Raw genomic sequence first — 22,838 nt, 5'->3', positions numbered from 1 at the left:
AATTTCCTGTGTGATAGTCTAGGGAATCCCACCATTTGGTTACAGTACTTTTGAAAATTTAACCATTTTCATTTTCAAAGGTGAATTTTCAACAAGACAAAATCAGTAGTTTGTGCTTTTAGAAATCTCACTTCGTTATTTCCACTGGGCAGAGGGATGTTCAAAAGTAATAAAGGAGCGCTTTGAGTTGAGAAGCACTAAGTAAATGCCAGAGAAACCATTGTGCTTACCAAGAAATCCTAGAATTCCTGGTCAGCCGTGCTGTGCAGGATGTGTTGCTTTGTGGCCTTCAGTGCCCCTTAAAATAGGTAGGTATGAAAGCTTTCAGTGCCCCTGAGTCTCTTGAGCCCCAGACTTCTGGATGCAGTCACCTGAGCAATCATTTAAAAGGCAAGTCAGATCCTGATACCCCATTTGCTTTGGGAGAGGTCAATGTTACACCTTAGAATAGAATACTGATCCCTTATCAGCTTTGCAGGGTCACAGGATTGGACTCATCCTTGCCCCTTCAAGCCTGCCCTTAGTCACCTTTCCTCCTTCTTCCATGGTTTTCATTTTCGTCCTTTGTGCCTCTTTCTGTTTCAACATTCTGTTTATTTCCTTTAGAGCCCTTGCTTCACCTGTAGAAACTGTTTATTTATCTGTTCATTTCTTGTCTTCACCACTAGGTGTTACCCCATTCAGTGGGTTCATCTTGCTCTCTCTGGTTTTTCCAGTGCCTAATGAACATTTATTTACCAAGGAATGAATGAGTGAACGAGGGATTTGAGCAAAGGAATATGTCACTCCAAGCAAGTTCACGGTATGGAGCTCATTCTAGAAGTAGAAGGAAGTTCCATTCCTGCATCCTGGCCTGATGGCTGTAGCTGGCAGTGGGTGGATCCTGGACTCCCACTAGCCACCAGGACTACTCCTGCTGTTCTTAGGAGAACACCAGAGAGCAGAGGCCACTCAGCCACAGTGTAGGAGGGCTGAGGGCATCAGGTGTGCAAACGCTTAGGTGCGACCGTTCCATCAGTGTGTGGATACCCATCCGGGAGGCCAACACCGGCTCCTAAACCAGCTAGTAGCACTTTGTATTGCTCCAATGTCCTTCTTTGAAAAGGTCCCAGCAATGCCACAAGCTCGAAGCCCTCTCCAAAGAGGGCATATTAACATCTCCATTTTACAAATGGAGAGATAAGGAGCCCACGTTCAGTGGGCTAGAGTACACTCCTGGGCGGCAAGCTCCTGTCTGGCCTTCCAGGGGTTCTCCCAGTCAGACGATCAGAGCCGGAGTAAGAGAAAATAAACCAGAACTGTCATCCGTTCAGAATCGGTGGCTTGGGAAGCTTGATGACAGCCGTCCCCACGAGAGGTAGCTGGGGTGAAATGCTTGCTTAGCTCCAGAGAGGCTCGGGTCGGACCTCTCAGGACACAGTTTCCCCTCTCTGGAGTCCCAAGGTGGTCTCCTCTGCCTCTCTCCTGGGTTGGGTCCTGGCACCTGGGGGAGAAACCACCTGGACAAGGAGCTCAAGCCAGAATGGAGTGTGCGAGGGTCTCTGGGCAGGGCCTGCCTTCAGGGCAGGCTGATCTGGGGGTTCTTCAGGAAGAAGGCCAGTTTCTGGGCTACGGAGTCCAGCTCGCTGGAGTTGGCATATTGGAGGAGGTTGCTCTTTGGGACGAAGTAGTGCTTCAGGAAGTGCTGGCTCACACACTTGTGCAGCTTCCTCACCAGGCGCAGGAGGGCTTTGTGCAACACCTGCCAGTCCTTCAGGTGGGGATACTTCTCGCAAGTCCAGAAGAGCACAGTCTGCGGAAGCAAGAGGGAGCGTCAGACGTGGTTTTGGGGTCCCTGGGCGGAATATCTTCAGAAACGAGTACTGAGTCTGTGTGGCCTTGGAAGGAGGGAGAGAAGAAAATGGGACCTGCCCTGAATTCATGATCCTCCGTCTCAGATGGGCACTCTGTCTCAGCCAGTGGGTCCTCTCCCTGTCTTGGCTGATTTATTCTCTCACTCTCCTCTGACATTTCTAGTGATCATCACTCTCCAAGTCTGCAGCGGCGCACACCATGCCTTTGCCTCCTATTTTAAAGGCAACGTGGAACCAACCCCTCATCCTTGGAAACCCAAGAGCTCCCTTTACCCCTTCTGTTCCACCCCTCCTCCTAGCCAGGGCTGACCCCTGCACAGGACCCAGATCCTGCCATCTTGGAACTGCGTATGATTGCTCTCCCTCTTGCTCCATGGCTTCTCGACCGGTTCCAACTCTCCTGCTCCCTGACCCCCGACTTCCCCTCTGCCCTAACTCTTGCCTCTCTGCAAATCTAGGTTCCCAGTCACTTGTCATCGTTTTCTCTCCTTCCATTCATTGCCTGCCTCCCATTCCCTCCAATATGGGGTCTTCTTCCATTAATCCTAAAATCTGCTCTTGCTATAATGTTTCTCAATCCAACCCGACTTTTTCAGACTTTGCTTTATCTGCCTTTCAGTGATTAGATTCCCGTCCACACCCTCCTCTTTTGAGTCCCTCTTCACTCGGCTTCCAAGCTAATCTACTCTCTGGGTGTTCTCCTAGCATTACAGCTACTCCTTGGCAGAAATATCATCCTTGACCCACCTCCAAATGTTGGAGTTTCTGGGGGTTCCCTTCCCGCACCACTTCTCCTCTTTACCTCTCTTCCCCAGCTCTGAGTTCCTCCCACCACAGAGGCGTTAGTTCCCGTTAATATGGTTGACCTGTAAATCGTTTTCTCCGGCTCTGACGTTTCCTCTGATCTCCTTACCTGTTTCTCTTGGATTTCTAAAAGTTATCTCAGTCTCAACGTGTCCAAACTGAACTCGTGGCCTTTCCACACAGCCTGATCTGCCTCCAGAGTTGCTTATTCAGTGAGTTATGCAAGACACAAACCTAGGAGTCATCCCTCTCCCCACCATGCCCAGCCAAGTCCTGCCCAAACTCCTGCCTAAGTAATTGTCAACTCTGCCCACGTACTTCACCTCCAGTGATAACACCCTCTTCCACACCACACAACATTTCACCTGGATCCTGGCAACAACCGTAACCAGTCTGCACCTACTGCCTTCACTGTTTAGCCTGACCCCACCCACACTGAAGTCCCCACATGATCTTTTTGAAATATAAACCTTGGTTCCTTCAACTTCTTCCCACTGTTAGTTAACTAAAAGTACAATTTCTTTAACATGGTTTGGTCTGTGAGGTTTGGCCTCAGCCTCCCTTGCTAACCTTTTGACAAAGGTGTCAAGAAAGATATAGAATCGGGTGAGACATCCATCAACAGAGCAACAGATAAAGAAAACCTTGTACCCATCCACAACGGGGTGTCATTCGGCCATAAAGAATGGAACCCTGCCCCTTGCAGGAATGTGGATGGAACTGGAGGACATTATGTTAAGTGACATAAGTCAGACACAGAAAAGCAAGTACTGCATATTCTCTCTCATATGTGGAAGCTTAAAAAAAAAAAGTTGATCGGAATATGGAATGGTGATCACTAGAAGGTTGGAAGGGTGTAAGGGTGAGGTTGGGATTTGATCAGTATGTGTCACGTGCATTAGGGGAAATAGCACACTGAACTTCACGAATGTGTACAATCAATACATGTTAATCAGACATAAAATAAGTATTTTAAAAAGAACATTGAGGAAAGGACAGTCTCTTTAATAAGTGATTCTGGGAAAACTGAAGAGGTGTGTGTATGTGTATGTGTGTGTGTGTGGGTGTGTGTGTGTGTGTGTATACATACATGAACATACATATATAATGTATATGAATATAAATATTATATGAAGGAAACTAGATTTCTATCACCATATACAAAAGTCAACTCAAAATGGATCAAAGAACTAAATGTGATACCTGAAAGTATGGAACTACTGAAAGAAAACATAAGGGAAACAGTTCAAGATATGGATACAGGCAAAGATTTTTTGCATCAGACCAAAAGCATAGGTAACAAAAGTAAAAATAGACAAATGGAATTGTATCAAACTAAGAAGCTTCTGCACAGCAAAGCAGTCGACAGAATGAAGACACAACTGCAGAATGAGGGAAAACCTTCCCAAACCACGCACCAGACAGGGATTTATATTCAGAATATATACAGGACTCAACACCAAAAGAACAAATGATCTGCTGAAAATGTGGGCAAATGATTTAAATAGACATTTCTCAAAAAAAAAAAAAAAAAGGAAGAAAGAAATACAAACGGCCAACAAATATATAAAAGATGCTCCAGGTCACTAGACATCAAGAAAATGCAAATCATACCCACAATGAGATACCATTTCATCCCAGGTAGAAGGGCTAATTTCAAAAATCAAAATGTAAACAGGGAGAGGATACAGAGAAAGAAAAACTTGTTCATTGGTGGTGGAAATGTAAATGAGTACAGCTATTATGGAAAACAGTCTGGAAGTTCTTCCAAAAACTTCAAATAGAACTACCACACGACCCAGCCATCCCACTACTGGGTCTGTATTCAAAGGAAATGAAATCAGTGTATCAAAGGGAGACGTGCATGCCTGTGTTTATTGCAGTGAAGAGCATTGCAACAGATGCCCATCAACAGATAAATGGATAAAGAAAATGTGACGTATCTATGCACATAATTGAATATTATTCAGCCATAAAAAAATCCTGTCATTTGCAGTAACCTGGATGGAACTGGAGGACATTATGTTAAGTGGAATAATAATCCAGGAGCTGAAAGACCAATATTGTAAGTTCTCACATGTGGATGCTAAAAGAGTTGACTTCACGGAAGTCTTTGAGAGTACAATAGTGTTTACTAGAGCTTAGGAAGAAGGAGAGAGGGAGGCGGGAAATGATTCCAAAACGCAGTAGGATAGGAGGCAGACGCTCTGTTTTAGGGTGACTGTACGTTACAATGATTTACTGTATTTTTCAAAATAACTAGAAGAGTTCAAAGGTTCCCAACACATAGAAGTGATAGATGCATGAGGAGAAGAAAATGCTGATTACCCTAGTTTGATCATTATGCATTGTATACACGGATCAAATGATATGATATCTGATAAAATGTACAAATAGTAGGTGTCAATGTAAAAATCAATTATCCATGATATACTGAGAAAAGAAGGGGAGGGAGGGAGAGGGAGGAAAAAAAAGAGGAAAGAAAAGGGACTCATAAAAGGCCAGGGGACAGAGGGTGTTTGACTCCAGGCAGGGACACACAGAGAGCACAAGTGTATTGTATTTCCATAATGAGTGATCATCAGAGGAATGGCCACTGTGGCCACTACGGCCTCATCCTAAATTGATCCCACGCAGTGGCCCTACCAAGCTGTACACACAGGGTCCCACCTAACCAGAGCTGTCCAGCAGCCACTCCACCGCCACCCCAGGCTCACCTGCAGATGGTGGGAGGTGAGGACAGGCCTCTTCCCAGGACACCAGACGTCCTCCTTCAGCTGCCTCATGACCTGAAAGCACTGTCTGCGGCAGCCCCCATCCTCGTCCAGCTGCTCCAGGAGCATCTGCTCGGCCTGGGAGAAGCTGAGCTGCCAGTGATAGCCGGCATGGGCCAGCAGGTTGAACCCAAAGGACTGGAACAGAGGGGAGATGGGCAAGGTGAGGAGGAGGCACCCTGGGGACGTGTTGCGGGGCAACAGCGCGTCCTACATAGGGACAAGAGGGCAGCGAGGGGACAACACAGACCACACTGGCTGTGGACAGGGAGCCGGAGGAGGCTCCGTCTGCTTTGTCTGTTGTCCGGCTTCAGTGTGCATCAGAGAGCCCTGGAGGGTCTCGGAGCCTCATGGGACCTGGGGCTGTGTGTCTCTAACAAGTTCTGGGGTGAGGCTGCTCTGGGTTGGGACTGACATTTCGAGAAGCAGATCTAGCAAACCCCCAACTTTCCTTGGGGAGCCGGTTAGCCATACTGCAAGGGGTAAGCTGATGGTGTCCAGGTCCCTGGTACCTTGAGGCATTCCACTTTCTCTGGGGAAGGCCAGCGCTTCAGACACCGAGGCCACTGTGCTTTCTCAGACCAGGCGGTGGGGACCTCCACGGTGGGGACCAGCTCTAGTTCCACCTGACAGGCGGCTGTTTCCACGGCAACCCAAACGGCCTCGCAGTTTGCCAGCAGGCTGACCTTACCTGGTGGGCAATGACCAAACAGAGAATGAGAGAGGGAAAGGCCTGCTCAATACAAGCACTGAGAGAAGGAGTCTGTGAGCAGCTGCTCCAAACAGCCCCTTGCTACCTGAGGGGCGCATTTTTGGGGGTGGGGGTGGAGGGACTTATGTCAAAACCAGTCAGATAACCATTGTTAGAGTATTACTAGGAAATCTCATTGCTGGTGGTTTTTTTTTTCTTTTTTTTTTTCTTTCCCTTGCCCCAAAGCTTTTATGCTATCTTTAATTCTTTTTTAAAATTTATTTTTTTATTTCTTACATACATGACAATAGTAGAATGCATTACAATCATAATTATCCATTCACAGCACAATTTTTCATAACTCTGTATATAAAGTATGTTCATGCCAAATTATGCCATTATACATGAGCTCTCTTTTTTTTTTTGCATTACGATTCTTAATACACCTTTATACCACAATTTATCATCTCTCTGTATATAAGGTATGTTGACACCAAATTCTTAATTTACTTTAGCACATCTGTGTGCGTGCACGTGTGTGTGTGTGTGTGTGTGTGTGTGTGTGTGATGTTGGAGATTGAACCTTGCACCTGCTAAACACTGAGTTACACCCTCAGCCCAGCATCTTTTTGTTTAATGGATTCTTTTCAGAAGGTTCAACTGAAAGAAAATCATAGAATAAAATGAAAATATTTGCTGCTGTCAGATGAAATCCAACCATTTTTCCCCCCTATTCTTCTCCCTTCTATCCAAGCACTGAGATATCAGTTTCAGATTAATCCAAACATAAGGAAAGACAGTGCCATTATTTTTTTTTTCTTTTCATCCTTCACCCAGATACTCTGACATTGTTCAAGGACAGCCTCAGTCCCCTTACTTATTCATATGCCTTTGGTGGAATTCTGCTAACCTGTCTTTATCAGAGTCAAAATCTCTTAGATGGTGTTTGTTTCCACCATCCATCTGCCAAGCAGATGGATGTATTTATCCTCATCAGCCCCTGTAATCATAAAACCCTTCAAAGCATGTCACGGCCACTGTTCCAAGAGGCCAGGTGAGTGGGAAGACACCCCCCACTGCCTGTTTCCCAGTCAGGCAGAAAAAAAAGGAAAAAATAAATAAAAAAGAAGTGGCTGATAAAGTTCTGTAGCTCACATACTAGGCTCTCCTCTCATTTCTAGTTTTCTCCTGCTTCTTTCAAAACATAGTAGCTTTTTTTTTTTTTTTTTTTTTTTTTTGCCTTCACGACAGATGAATGTCTTGAATGAGGGTCTATTATTTTGTTGGGTTTTTTTTTCCCTGCTCAGAGAAGAAAATGGAAGCTTATTAACCATGCTAGGCTGCTCCTTGACTGGGTGAGATGAGGGGCTCATCGTCTGCTTCTCATCAGAGCTGCCCAGACAGGAACAAGATGATATCTGGTACTTGGGCATCAGTAGCCGAAAGCACTTCCGATAACCTGATCCAGCCTGAGTCTCTAATTTGCACTTACACTAGTCACAATGTGGTGAAGTATAAGAGGTGAGCCAATGTGGAGGCAGTCTGCCAGGCCCACACCCTGCTCCTGGCTTACTTGGTATGTGGCCTTCAGCTAGCTACTTCATCTCTCAAGTCTCAATTTTCTCATCTGTAGAATAGGTACGAAAGAGAATTTTTACTCTCAAGGGTTGTTAAGGGGATTAAATAATCCATGAAAGCATCTTCTATATAGTAAAAATCATTTAGACATAAGCTAGGGAAATATTCAGAGCAATTCTGTTTAGATAAGTAAACCTTACCTGCAAATGTATCCTTTTCTTTCTAGACAAATGGAACGGCACAGGGCTCAGCAGTGTGGTTCTTCATTTCATCACCCTGCACCTGCATTTTTTATACTATCTGCCTGTGTGGGTCTCATTCCTCAAAAGGCTGCGTGGAGGTCCATGAGGCAGAAGGTAGCAGAATTTACTTGGTCAATTCTCCTTTGTTAGTTATATTTCTAGCTACTATTATAAAGCCTCTGGTAGGGAATATCTTTGTGCCTATTTCTCCATGTATTTGGAGAAACATGTCTAGAACTAGAACTGCTGAATTGCCAATTAGGTGCATCATTTTTAAAAAAATGGAAACATTTGACCTTTGAGTTTCTGAGTCTGGTGGACATCATACTAAGTGAAATAAGCCAGACTCAGAAAGGCAGGGGTTAAATGTTTTCTCCCATATGTGGAAACCAGAAACAATTAGGAAATTAAAAATGGAGGGGGGATCTCATGAAAATAGAAGGGAGAACAGTAGAGGAAGGGACCGAGGGGGAGGGAGGAAGAGAAAAGGGGAGGAAGGTCGATGAAATTGACCAAACTATGCCATGTGCACTCTATCCCAATGACTTCCACTTTTATGTGTAACTATAATGGATCAATTAAAAAATAAATGAAGGGCTGGGGATGTGGCTCAAGCGGTAGCTCGCTCGCCTGGCATGCGTGTGGCCCGGGTTCGATCCTCAGCACCACATACCAACAAAGATGTTGTGTCCACTGAGAACTAAAAAATAATAAATATTAAAAAATTCTCTCTCTCTCTCTCTCTCTCCTCTCTCACTCTCTCTTTAGAAAAAATAAATAAATAAATGAACAGAAGGAAGACCATACAGTAGAAGAAGGGACATCAGGGGGACAGAGGAGGGGAGGGAAGTGGGGTACTATTGGGGATTGAAATGGAGCTAATTATATGCATTTGTTGAAATTAAAAAAAAAAGATTTGGGAGGTGGTATACAATGCTTTTATGTAAAAATATTCATGAAAATTTAATAGGCTGTATTCATTTGCCAATATAAAATAAACTGTTAAAAAATAAAAATTAAAAAATGGACAAATTGCCTTTAAAAAAAAAAAGCACCAAAGCACTTCCAACATTAATCTATGAATATGCCCCGTTGACCATGCCCACCCAATGCTGAGCAGGTCCCCACTTCTCATCTCTGTCAATCTGTTCAGGATTTGAAGGCAATTTCTTGAAATACACATTAAATGGAACATTTTTTTTTCTTGTTTTTACCATTCATTTGTAGACTGTTTATATTCTTTTTTTGTCATTTACTTATTCTTTGGGCTTTTATTTCAATCAGACAGCTTTTTTTTTCCTTATTGGTTTACAAAGACTCATAATTAAGGAGATTAGCAAATCCTTTTTCTAGTTTGAAATTCACCCTTGTGCTTTGCATGAACAAAGAGTGTGTTTCAATGGAAAATTACTCAGCCATAAAGAAGAAGGAAAGTATGGCCCTTGCTGGTAAATGACAGAACTGGAGACTATCATGCTGAGTGAAATAAGCCAATCCTCCAAAAACCAAAGGCAGAATGTTCTCTCTGATATGTAGAAGTTCATTGGATTAGACAAAGGGCAACGAAGGGAAGGGAAGGTGGATTGGAAAGGAAAGACAGTAGAATGAGTCGGGCATGTTCACATGCGAATGCATGACCACGTCATGTACAACCACAAGAATGGGATCCTAATCAGAATAAGTTACACTCCATGTATGTGCAATCTATCAAAATACAGTCTACTGTTATGTCTAAAAGAACAAATAAAAAATATTTTAAAAACAGTGTCTGTGTGCCCGCGTGTGTACATCCATCTACATGGGCCCTATCATACAACAGCTTAAGGTATTGGAGCTGTCAAACTGAATCCGTTCTGATGGCTTCAAGATTCTGTGCTTTGGTTCAAGGATGCCAGGACAGGTCATCTGCTTAAACCCACGGGAGTGTCTGTCTGTACAAATTCCACTCTTCTGTGTGTCACAACCAGAAAAAAGAGCTCCTCCATGCTCTGGGGAGTCCACTGGAGTAAAGAACACACGATTACCATCTCAGGTATCACCCGAGCGGAGGCTTTTAGAGAAAAAGGGAGAAAACCACCATTTCCCTGATCCACTTTTCCCGATCCGCTCACCTGAGAGGTGACAAGTCCTAATCGCGTTTTCCACCAGCTTCCGGAACACCAGGAGGACCTTGGCGGGCACAATGTCCCCCTCGATGTTCACGTCTGCCTCATGCCACTGCCACAGGCTCTTCATGAACTGTTCCACCTCCAGCCACTGCTGCAGGCCCTCGGGGTCCCTCAGGGGACAGGGGATCCGGGTGCCCTGAAGGGTGTAGTACCGCCAGCGCCGCTCCCTGGCCTCCCGGTACCCGGCCAGACCTTTCACTGGGACTGTGACCAGGAACTGGCTGGGGGCCAAAACCTGGGGTCAGGAAAGTTGAGAAGACAGTGTGAGTTCACAGATGGGGGAGGTGACAAGTCCTTGGAGAGCTGACCCGTCCAGCCAGGCAGCTCCGTTAGCCACTCAGCCCACGGCCACGAGACCAGGCGGGCAGAAAACCAGGCCCGGGCAATGCGAGAGGCTTACATCTGTGTTTTGCCACTAAGCCACTGTGAGGCTGCGGCTCATCAGTTAACTCACTGCACATGAATCCACAAGTAAAAAACCCCTAGAACTCTGGAGGGGACCTAAATATAGGAGAAGGAAAAGGAGAGGAAGAAACTAGTATTCCCTGAGTTGCACACCTGTGAACCATAGCAATTCTCATACATTTGGCCCTTTGATCTTTTCAGACACTCATTGAGGTGGACTTGGCTGCCATTTCCCAGATGAGGGACCTAAGATTCAGAGGGGCTTAGAAATCTCCCTAGAGACACACAGCCAGGAAGCAGGAAGAGCCAGAATTTGAGTTTAGGTCTTTTATTTTCAGTACTGGGGATTAAACCCAGAGCTTCGTGCATGCTGGGCAAGTGCCCTTCTATTGAGCTACATCCCCAACCCTTTTAATTTTTTATTTTGAGACAGTTTTGGTAGATTGACCAGGCTGCCCTCCAATTTACAATCCTGCTGTCTCAACCTTCTGGGTCACTAGCATTACCGGCATGTGCCACCGTGCCCAGCTGAGTTTAGAGCTTTCGAGAGCTCACTCAATGATCATTTTCTTATCCTGGGCTAGTTTTTATTCAAGAATGAATGACGTGGCCAGGTGCAGTGGCATGTACCTGTAATCCCAGAGATTCTGGAGGCTGAGGCAAGAGGATTACAAATCTGAGGCCAGATTCAGCAAATTAGTAAGGGCTTCGGCAACTTAATGAGACCCTGTCTCAAAAATTTTAAAGGGCTGGGGATGTAGCTCATGGTAAAGTAACCCTGGGTTCAATCCCTAGTACCAAAACAACAATAACAACAAAAGAAAAAAAAAACAGACAAAAAATAATGAATGAATGATCTGGAATGGGTGAAAGGTCTGATATGAATAATGAATACAGGGTGGGAAGGGATGGAAAAGGAGGTGGCAGGATTTTGCAAAATAGAACCCTTTCTTGTTGCCTGTACTGAGGATCCATGCCCAGTATTAATGAGTAACCCTTACTAAATCAAAGGTGAAATGAAAGACTATTTGTGTAGACAATGTGAGCTATTGAGATGATTCTAAGTTTAATGGGGAAAAGCAAGCAATCAAGTTCCACCCACTGCTATTCTCCAGAAACCAGCTCAGCAGTGGTCAGCAAGAAAATTGGCCAATAGTCCAAAGGATAGAATAAGCTAGTCAAGAGTGCAGAACTGCCAAAGGCAACTTGAACTTTGGTCATATTGCACGGCAGCCCACTCCACACCACACCTTCCCTGTAGGTCGGCTACCTCCTCTTCATGGAAAGTTCTGACAATAGAAATGTGGTGAACTTTTGCCCAGGGCCTGGCCTCTTCAGGAGGGAACAGCAAAAATCAGCTGCAACCGATTCTGCCTCACTCTCAGAGAACAACGGATTGAAGTTTTGGATGATGGGTGCACATGACTTATGGTGTCCATAGAAAGGGGGCTAGACGAAAAATCTAACCCATGGAATTAAAATGTTGTTCTAATGCACCTGCATGTCAATTCAAGAACACAACTACCATGCTGCTGGTCACAGAAATGGTGCATATCAATACTGTCGAATTCAGTCCGTGATAAACTGAAAGCAATTTTATATGCTACATGTAACTACTTTCAAAATTTAATACGCAAGACACAAAGTATATAAACCCAAGGTATATTTTGAGCTATGAATTCTTAATGGGAGCACAGAAGGAAACTTTCTCTGTGTAGTTCTAGAAAAAGTAATGCAGTATATCTATCGAATCCCACTCACTGGTCTGTATTTGTCCGACTTAGGTTGGCCTGGGGAGGTCAAGGTGGGCCGGTGGGTTCTGAGATGCCAGAAATCTATTCTAGTTTTACAATTTTCATCCTGGAATAAATTTCCTAAGATCTGACTCTGTCTCAAAATCGACAAGTCCCAGAGTCTTGTGGGTGGTCTTTGTGTCCCTCGACCTTGAGATACATTAGGTCAGCAGGGGTGTTTTGTTCAGGTAGACATCCTATCACTGATGCCCTCATTCATTCAACGTAGGTTGAGTGTCTACCCTGTGCCACACACACCATGCTGGCTGCAGGAAGGAAGCCACCGGTAAACAGGATCCCCTCCATCAAGGAGCCTGCGGGCTGGTATGAGAAACAGGATGTGAGTTCATCCCCATTAAGTGTAAGATGAAAGAGGTTCTTAAGTGGCATCAGAGACATTGCGATAAAGAACGATGAGGATTCAGAATGATGCAGAACCTCACTTCTCTCTTGTTTTAAATAGGAATAACCACACTGTCTTTCCCACAGGCTAACAGGCTGGAGTGAGATCATTGCTGTCCAACAGCTCTGCCCACGGGACAGTGTTGCCCAAACGCTGATTGTCATGCATGGGTCCTGGTGGCTTATACTCCGTGGGATTCCTTAGCAGACAGAGGGACTCTGAGTCCACTCCTGCAGTCCCTTTTCTACCCTCTTCCTTCCTCTACCTTCGACCCAGAGACGATCATTTTCAGTTCTTTTCCTATCGATGCCCTCAGTTCCCTCAACCCAGTCCCCCATCTATGAAGTGGGTGCTTAACTAAGAATGTGTGCCTAATGAGCTTTCATCATCACAGTGGAACAAGCTTTAGAATCAGAAGCCTTGTTAGAAGCTCTGGTTTTAGAGCCAAATATGACTTGGTCAAGTCATCTGGCTTCTCCAAGCCCGGTTTGGATTGTCCAGGAACGTGGGACTCCAACGAGATAACACCCATGAAATGTGGTTGTAGACGGTAAGTACTAAGAGTACCCGGGAGACATGAAGTATTACTGGTGCTCTCAGTGGGATGAGCACCCGCTGCATAGAGAGTTCCTCTCCCAAGTGCTCTGGTCTGTTAGTGGCCCTGAGAGACCAGTGGCATTGCTTACCTTAATGTTCCCATTGTATATGTCAGAGTAAGGCACAGCTTGGAATCGGATGTCTTGGTGGCTGATTTCTGTGGTCAGACAATGGATGACTCTCTGCACCTCCTCCACAGCCTGGGAAACCTGCTGGCGTCTCAAGTCCACCTGGTGGGAAGGCATTGGCAAGGAGGTTATTTCTTGTGTGGGACCCAAGGTGCTGGCATCAGAAAGTGTTGAGACAAGGGCCCAGTGGTGTGCGACCTGCGATGTTCAGGGCAAAAATCCTGCCTTGCCAAGACTGCTGGGGAGGTGAACTTAGGTCTACTCTGACTTGATGACACTTGCCAGTGCCTCTATGTTTTCTTCTGAAATAGGCACATTCATACAATATCTATTCTAGAACCTACTATGTGGCAGGTGCCCAGGGGCTCGGTAGGGACACAATGTGATAAAGACAAAAGCAAACAGCATAGAGATACTTGCCCTCTAGTTGAAAACACATACAGGGTATGTTTGAATGTGTGTGTGTGTGTGTGTGTGTGTGTGTGTGTTGTGTGCATGCGCATGTGTGTTATGTAACACCAGGTATAAGTGTTACAGAGAAAAAATAAATTAGGGTATAAGATTAGCAAGTAAAGGGGCTGCTAATTTAGATAGGGTGGCCAGGGAAGGCTTCCTTGAAGAGGTGACATTTGAGTGGGTCATGAAGGCAACTCGAGAAAGCAGATTCCAAGGCCCCTAAAGTAGGAGCAAGCTTGGTCATGCTGGAGGGCCTGCAGGGGGTGGCCACTGTGATTGGAGCCAAGGAAAGGAAGAGGAAAGTCACCGGGAGATGAATTTGGAAAAGACTGTGGGGACCAGATCATCACAAAAAAGGTTCTGTGAGCCATGGTGAGACCAGAATGGAATAATAATGTCTTTTCTCCAGGTTGGTAAATATTCAACAGTTTAATGTGTGTAAACACACAGCAGATTGCTTCCCGCTTAAGTCACCCAGTGAATGAAGCCTCCCTTCGCCTCTGTACGCACCCCCTCCTTCTGCCGCTAGACCGTTAAGAACATTCATTTATGGCCCCTCTGACTCTGCACAGTGAGTCACCAAGAACTGGAAAATTCTCACAGAAAACTGAACACCAATAAGATAACTAATATTTAGGGAAATAGACATTTGTGGGAAACACAAAGGAAATTTTAGTGAACTAAGTCAGAATCGGAAGCCTTGGTAGGAGTTCTGGTTTTAGAGTCAAATATGACTTGGTCAAGTAATATTTAAAAATCCACATGAAAGAAGAAGTGGAAAGAGTTTGCAAGTTTCTTCTGATGGTGTGTGTGTGTGTGTGTGTGTGTGTGTGCGTGCGTGTGTGTTGGGGGGAGGTTCTTCATTTGTCAAGGAGGCACCTGTGGGCTGGTGAGTCTCCTTTAGCCAGGGACTGATTTAATATATTGAGACGCAATAGCTATCTATGAATCTTTATAGTCCTTCTGAGTTTGGAATATTGGCTATTTCTAAATATTCTAGAGTAGTTTTGAGACACCCATAAGTGGTTTAAAATGTTCAGAAAAAAAAGCACCCAATTTTTTCTGTTTACTAAGCTAAGTCACCAACCAGCTCAGTTATCTAAATCTTATGCCTCCCACTGACCAAGAAACCATTCCACACCCACAAGGAATACAAATAGGAGAATACATCTGTTTGCACATGTCATATATGCTATATAAATTCAGTTCATCAATAAATGTTTATTTAGCACCTGCTATGTGCGAGGCACTGCTACGTGCCAGGTCACAGCAGTGACGAAGGTAGTCGTAACTAAACGCTTACCATAGGGGGAAAGTCAGACATAAGCACAGGATACAAGTGGAGGGGGTGCCATGATGGAGATGAGTAGGTGCCACTGAGTACAACAGAGACAGGTGACCTAATCAGCAGGTGAGACCAGTTTTATATGCACATAAGCCCAGAGAGAATTAACTTTGAAAAACAAGCTAATCCCTTCCAGATGCTAATACCTTGTAAACAAGGCCCCTGATCTTATTATCTCATGGTGCTTATAATCTCATTGGAAATATATCATAGACCTGAAATGGTCTCTTCATAATCCATGTGTCTTGACTGACCTTGAATATGGCAATCATGATTATACTAGCTTCTAACATCTTCCTTTCACCACCAGCAGACACTCACCCGACTCTGTACCTTTAAGGTCCACCCCACTATATTCATCATGGAGAATGGACCAAAGGTAGTATTTATAGATGTGCTATCCAAGCAAGACAAACGAACTGGAATTTAAAATCACAGAAATCTTGTACCAGGAGAGGTTCATGCTGTCTGCTGTGGAAACCCACAATAGACATGAGAGAAGAGGTAAGAACATGTAAGGTAAGAAGTCTGACTACAGGAGCAAAAGAATTGAATTTAAACAAAAGGAGCACCAACAAGTTTTCCAAAATGACGTACATGTTTAAATAAATGTTGAGAGAAAAGCCTCAGGAGAGAAGGAAGAGGTAGTATTGAGCAAGACCATTGATTGAGGATTTCCCAGAAGGAAGAAGTCATGCAAATCCAGAAAGCTGCATGAGGAATTCACCTTTGTGCATCAGAAGGAAAAAAAGAAGAAAGTGTGCAGTTACAGGAAAATGCACAGGGGATGGTGAAATCAGAGAAATGTCCAGCCTGATGTCTATATTCTTTACAGATTAGGAGACAAGATGATGTGTTGAAGTGAGGTGGGGAGGTGGCCGTTCATGTGATAGACTGTTGGAATAGGTCCCTAAGGAATGAGATGCTATTTAGGTACATGTGTAAAAGACAGCCAGGCAGCAGGAAGGCTCACTGTGGCCAGGTCCATGACTGTGTGAGATACAAATGGACTCGAGATATTCCCTAGCACCTCTCAGCCATCCAAGTATGAGCTCAAGAGCTAAGACTGGAGTTTATTGGGCAAGAGCTGGGGAGGAACAAAGGCAAGGTAGGGTTTCAGCAGGGGCTCCATTCTCCAGCCTGAATAGGGCATGGATAAAGGCAGGTTGGTCAATTTGGGTTCAGAGACTAGAAGTCTGATTGGGGTATAATGGGAATAAACAATGTAAGGTAATTATCAGTGACACAAGACAAAAATAATACGAGATATTCTAACTAGATAGAACATCACAATTGGAGGGGCTGGGAAATAGTATTTTCTAATTGTTAACTTCCCAGGATGTGTGGAAGACTAATGTCCCAGCTTCCCAATCCTCTAAGTCAACTACTGTGATTCCACAGAACTTGAACGTGAATAGCACAACTGTGATGGTGAGTATGTGTTCCTGAGTGAATAAATTAAGGAGTTAAGGAGTCATCACTATACTGACACTATCAAATCACTTTTATTTGATAAAAACTTAAGTAGATGTGCACATAACACATTTGCTGAGTAACCTATTGGAAGAAAGTTCATTGCAAATCTCTGGTACCAACTGTGCCCTCATTTGATGCTGGAATTTTTTTTTACTGGGCAGGACAAGATCATACACATCCTGAAAGACACCTATAATTTCTCACTCATTATACAGGATGATCAGCGTGACTAGCTCATCCTTACAATCTGTTTTGATTTCCAAAGGGGAAAAGTCAGAATAAGGGAATTTTTTTTTCCTTTGCAATTTAAAACCACAAATTCTGGTTTGGGTTTTCTTCTACCACCTCTGATGCAGTTTAGACTCATGATCTTAGAATGCAAAAGACCTCAGAAATCATCTTATGTGATGTCACTTAACAGAGGGTCCAACCAATGGCTCACTCTCCTAATGTTACACCAGCTGTCAGAAGTAGAACTAGAGCAAATGCCCAGGTACACCAACTCCTCTTCCCACCAGTCTCTGTCACATCCTCAAGTTCAGAAGTTACATTCCTGAACCAAAAAAATGTCATCGGTTTGGAGTGAAAGTTCGTGAAATAATGAGCCCAGAATTTCCATTTGTTTAGGTGTCACTGACTGTCACCCCACAAGGACACTAGGCTAATGCAGAGGGGCTGGACAGCGATGTCAGGTATAGACCACAGCTGGGATGGAGACATAGTCCAACCTTGGACAAGTCTGTCCCCACAGAGCCCAAGCCACAGAGCTAAGTGACAGATACTTTCCCACTAAGTGATGAACAGTCCCATCCCTCCATGTATCTCTGGTCCCACTTCCTGATACAGTTTCTACTCTTTTTCCTTTTTTATTTTCTTTTGAGCTGGAGATTGAACCAAGGGGCACTCTACCATTGAGCTAAACCTTCAGTCCTTTTTTTTTTTCTTTACAATTTTTTGATAAAGGGTTTTTCTAAGTTGCTGAGGCTGTCCTCAAAACCTCCTGCCTCAGCCTCCCAAGTCACTGAGATTACAGGTGTGCGCCACCATGTCCAGCTCGGGCTAAAAGTTCTTACTTCTACAAGATCACTGAGCTCAGCAACCCTAGAAGTGCTTGGTGCTAGGGGTTCCCAGGCTCAGTCCCACGTACCTCTTGTTACTCCTAACCTGGAACCCCCAGACTATTTCTGTCCACTTTTCCTGACCACCGCCCAGAAAGCGAGAAGATTCCATTTGATGGTGTGAAAAAGCAGAGTGGGACCCCGAGGCAGCTTACAGAGCACGATTTTGGTAAAAGAAGGAGGTTCTACCATAAGTGGAGACCCCTCCAAGCCTGGTCCCACAATCCCTTCATTGCCTCTCAAACTTCAGGAAGCACTGAAGACATGAGTTGCAGTTTTGAGGCAGGCTTATCACCAAATTTATTTCAGGGAAAATAAATGTAGGGAGAAAATAGGATCATTTAAGCAAAGGTACTTAAAAGCATATCCAATCCAAACTTGACCTCAGGAGCCTGTTCCAGTTTCATTCTCCTCCTCTGCTGATTAAATCAATGAATAAAGGTGTGTTTTCCTTTTGAAAAGACTGCATTGGCAGAATGAATTGTATTAAACTCATCAGGTACATGAGGCAAGGTGTTCTTAGATCACCTCTGCCAGTCCTTCTGCTGCACTGACCCCAGCATGGTCCGGCTGTGGTGCCATCCCCTTTACCAGGGCCTCCCTCGCTCCAGGCAAGCCGAGGTGTCTACACATATGTACACATCCCATCCTGGGCTAGCCTGCCCTCTTCCTTGCCAACCGCAGTCTCTGGCCTACTGTTGTCCCACAAGTCATTTGCTATTAATAGCTCAAGTTCATGAACAATTTACTGTTTCAAATATAAATTATTGGGAATTGAAGATTGTCCCCTATCATAACACCACTCTGACTCATTCACATTGCAACACCCTTCCTGGAGGGAAGGGGAAGGCCGGGGCTAAGCAGCATGCCAGGAATATCCCCGGGACCTAGTCACACCCAGGGCAGGTGGTCTCTGTGAGCATCATCCAGGATGAGTGCACGGAGGGAAAACAGCGGAGAACTTCCTTCCAGTAAAGAGGAAGTCGAGCCTTTAGTTCTGGAATAGCCTTAAACCCAATTATTGGTTCAGAGATGAAAAAAAAAAAAAAAAAACAAAACCCAGGCCTCTTTTCTGTTTTCCAAGAGCTAATTGTTCAAGGGATAGAGACCAATTCAGGGATAGAAACAGAGGAGACACCATAACCCTATCTCTTCAGACTAATTCTTCTAAGAGCTGAATGCTTGGGCCACACAGGGTCTTTAAAATTCCTAAAGGTAGCAGGAGTTCTACAGCAGCCCTATAGAACTCGGATCGTCGAACCCTTCCTGGGTGCAGGGTGGTTTAAAAGAGTAGCCTCATTTGAGCCTCCAAATAATTCTTTACTGTAGATATCAGGGTGGTTCCCATTGGAAAGATGAGAGACAGAAGCTCAGAAAATTTAAATAATTGGCCCAGGGGGCCCAGAGTTAGTAAGTTACAGAACAGGGATTCATACCCAGGCAGTATCATTCTGAAGTCCATATCTGCAACCATGGCCCTGTTCTGTCACCCAAAAGAAAAGGTAACTGAGAGTGAAAACCACCTAAAATATGTGAATGGTGTTCCTTTCTCCTAGAAGATCTCTCCTGTACTTCCCTATTTACTTAACCCCCCCACCACCCACCCTCCAAGCCTTTGTCTCTATTCCCTTTCTCTGAACACACTTCTCCTGTTGGAGTGAATACCCTTCCATTCTCAGGTGCCCTGCTAAGTTCTCCACTGCAGCCCTGGCATCTGCCACGTGTTGATGAAGGGTTTGCCTGTCTACACAAACAGCTTCCTCCTTTCTCCTTTGGAGATATGAGCAAAATCTCCAAGCCGGACACGCCCATCCTTGAGAGAGATGGAGAATGTCTCTCTGAGCAGCCACATCTCAGGCCTGGCGTTCCCCTTGAACCACAGCCCTGGGTTTGGCACAAAGCAGGTGCTCACTGTGTGTCTGGGGATATTCAGAGGGTTTGGCAGGTGAGATTTGGCCTTTGTAGTAAAGGACTGGAGTGGAGCCTCAGCACCTTCACAGTCGTAGCTTGGGACTTGAGACAGGTTATTTCATCTCCATGATACCGTTTCCTCTTCTGTAAAAATGAGGGTTATATGCACATCACATGATTGTTGATTAGAGTAAATGAGATGCTACATGTGCCTCAATCGACCAGCACCTTCTACTCTGCTCTTGCCTTATATATAATGAATCCTGAAGACAGTTCTGACCAAACATGAGCAAGATAACTGTGAATGTCCAAGAGAAGAAAGAAGTTGAAGATGCTCGTTCTTGGCCCCAGGAACTTATGAATAGCATAATGACACAATATTGAAGTCACCAACCAAAGTAATAATAGGAAAAGTGTCAGAAGTCAAAGTACAATGAATAAGCAGCATCAGTCATAATTATTATGGGAGCTCCTAGGAGGGCAAAAAATTGTTGGGGCTGGGGTGTCAGGGGAATTCTTTTTGAGAAAGTGAACTCTGAGCTGAACTTAAAATAAAAATAGAGCAGTTTACTGTTAGAACAGATAGAAAAGAGTTACTGTTCATCATTGTTGTGTGTATGTCTGTGTCTGCTTGTGGGCACTGGGGCTCAAACCCAGGACTTCTTGCAAGCTAGGCAAGCGCTCTATCACTGAGTTACATTCCCAGCTCAAGCTGAGTTTGAAGAGCGCATGTGAACCAGAAAGTGGAACCCAGGACCTGGGGCCTGAGACCTGCTTGGGTACAGTTCTTATGGGGCAGAAACAAGAGACTTGACGACCTACAGGGATGGAGAAAAGTCATCCATGACAGAGAGAGAGGGTAAGTGGGGACCAGTGTCAAACCCAGGAGGAATGCAGCCACTGAGAACTGGCCAGTACGTGTTCTAACAGACACTCAGCTTCTGCTCATGGCTTCCAGGTAAGAAATTGGGACCTGTGATGGCCAGGTACCCTGATTTTTTTTTTTTTCCTCCCAAAGAAAATAAAAATCTGGATTTCTAGGCAAAATCTCACTATTTTGAAATGTTTATACAAATTTTGAAAAATTCAAAAACTGCTCTGCAGGCCAAACGAAACATGTGCACAGGCTGGATTCAACATAGGGAGAGATCATTTAGAATTTCTGCTTTTAGAAATGCTGGGAAAGCAGAGGGTAGAAGTTACTTGAATGCCAGGCTAAAAAATTCAGAGGTTTTTTTTTTTTTTTTCTTACAGAACATAGAGGATCCATGAGAAGAGAAGAGCTGACATCTTTTCCATTCAGAGCCCTCCCAAAAGAGGCATAATGGAAAACCTTTTTCTCCAATTTTTAATCATCATAAGTTTTTCCTATTTATCTCTCTTAAGGGTTTTGCCTAAGAAACACACTTACTTAATCACTGTGCTAATGCTTTTGGCTTTCTTTACTTGTAAAGGGACAAAACCTGAAAATTGGTCCTTACACTTTATTCAAGTATTTTAATTCAACATTAACTTTGTGCCTTAGTCGCTTTATCTGTAAAAGGATTAAATTAGGGAATATTTAAGATCCCTTCAAGTCCTAATATTTTAAGAGTTGATGACTCTATGTAGAAGAAATTAGTCCTTCATTGGTATATGCTAAAAATGTCATGGTATTTTTTAAAACAAGCAGTTTCAGAGTTCTTAAAAAACTTCATGCTGACTTTATTTGCTCTTTTTCAATGACCCTATGAAAGTCTAAATATTATCACTCCCATTTTATGGAGAGAAAAGCTGAGGCTCAAGCAGATAAAGTGACTTGCTTCATGACCACAAAAGTATCAATGACCGAACTGCAGTTCTCTTCTCTACTTTATACCCAACACACCCCTGGGTGCTAGAACTTTTAGAGATGGAACAGAAATATGACAAGTTCCTAAATATGCTTTCGGGTGAAGGTTCTTTGTTTCTATCTTTCTTTTTTCTTTTTCTTTTTTTTTTTTTTTTTTTTTGGTGTCAGGGATTGAACTCAGGGGCACTTGACCACTGAGCCACACCCCCAACCTATCTTGCATTTTATTTAGAGATAGGGTCTCACTGAGTTGCTTAGCGCCTTGCTTTTGCTGAGGCTGTCTTTGAACTCATGATTCTTGCGCCTCAGCATCCTGAGCCACGGGGATTACAGGTGTGGGCCATTGGGGCCCTCCCCAGCAATGTCCTTGGTGTCTGAGGAATATTTTATATACCTCTGGAAGCAGCCTGAAATTGTCTCTGGTTCAGTCTTAGTAGGGGGTGGAGATGGAGGGTGAGGAGCTAGTGCATGGGAGAGAATAGCATCTGCTCTTACCTTATTTAGGAGGCAATCTTCTACGTCTCCCCCAGAAAAGGATTTCATGGCTTCTTGGTCAACGCCGAGTAGAGCAGCAACTTGTCGGGGCTTTCTGCGGTGGAGGACAACACCTGAGGGCAGTTTGCCCAGGAAGGATAGTCTCTGGATGAAATTGCTCTGAATACGTGTACAAGGACCAGAGATGTGGCTTTTCAACTCGTCCCTCAAGTTTTTATTTCCAAATTGCGAGAATCCGTCTGTCATCTTTGGAGGAATTAAAAAGAAAAAAAAAAAATTTTTTTTAAGGAGAGTTGATGAAATTAAATTGGAATCCAACCTAATTTTACCTGTGACTATTTCAACCTAACAGTTCTGCTGACTGCTGCTCTGACCCGGGAATAGTTTTCCCAGAATTTCCCACCCAGATTCTTCAAAGTTCCATTCAAGACAGAAAGTCCTGTGGTTGGCCCTCTCCCTCCTTTTTCATGTTTTTGTTCGGACACTGGATGCATGTTGAAGTTCAGTATCTTTCTATCTCCTTGTTCTTACCTTGTTGACAGTAAATATCCCTTGCTCTCCAATCCAGAAAATCCCACCAGTGCATTTACCTTCTTTGCAATAAACAAATAGAAAAATTGCCAAACAAACAGCCTCATACTCATCCTTGTGCCTACAACCAAGTAACCAGGGCTTAACAGTTGACACTAGAAAAGCATGCACACGCAGAGGCACACCTACATACACAGACACACGTACGCACACAGGCACCCAGAGAGACGCATGCTTAC

General features: G+C 44.3%; 1 protein-coding gene across 1 annotated transcript; it reads right to left on the bottom strand.

The window, feature by feature from the left end:
- Positions 1-1,558: 1,558 nt before the first annotated feature.
- On the bottom strand, positions 1,559-22,131 carry Mab21l3 (mab-21 like 3). The gene is made up of 6 exons (XM_026394196.2): positions 22,069-22,131; positions 13,398-13,538; positions 10,054-10,345; positions 5,944-6,122; positions 5,375-5,569; positions 1,559-1,792 (listed from the first exon to the last, which is right to left on the bottom strand). The coding sequence occupies exons 1-6, from the start codon at positions 22,114-22,116 to the stop codon at positions 1,559-1,561; spliced, it is 1,089 nt and encodes a 362-aa protein (XP_026249981.2). The 5' UTR covers positions 22,117-22,131.
- Positions 22,132-22,838: the final 707 nt, after the last annotated feature.

The sequence above is a fragment of the Urocitellus parryii genome, chromosome 11, assembly GCF_045843805.1.
Source record: "Urocitellus parryii isolate mUroPar1 chromosome 11, mUroPar1.hap1, whole genome shotgun sequence".
NCBI lineage: Eukaryota > Metazoa > Chordata > Mammalia > Rodentia > Sciuridae > Urocitellus > Urocitellus parryii.
This window is presented reverse-complemented; position numbering and strand designations above follow the sequence as displayed.

What these genes read in the sequence shown, in the direction of transcription:
- Mab21l3 (XM_026394196.2), bottom strand. Translation starts at nt 22,116, where the DNA reads ATGAAATCCTTTTCTGGGGGAGACGTAGAAGATTGCCTCCTAAATAAG. An exon ending in AAGATTGCCTCCTAAATAAG is followed by an intron (nt 13,539 to 22,068) that starts GTAAGAGCAGAT and finishes CCTTCCCACCAG; the next exon opens with GTGGACTTGAGACGCCAGCA. An exon ending in TATACAATGGGAACATTAAG is followed by an intron (nt 10,346 to 13,397) that starts GTAAGCAATGCC and finishes TCCTGACCCCAG; the next exon opens with GTTTTGGCCCCCAGCCAGTT.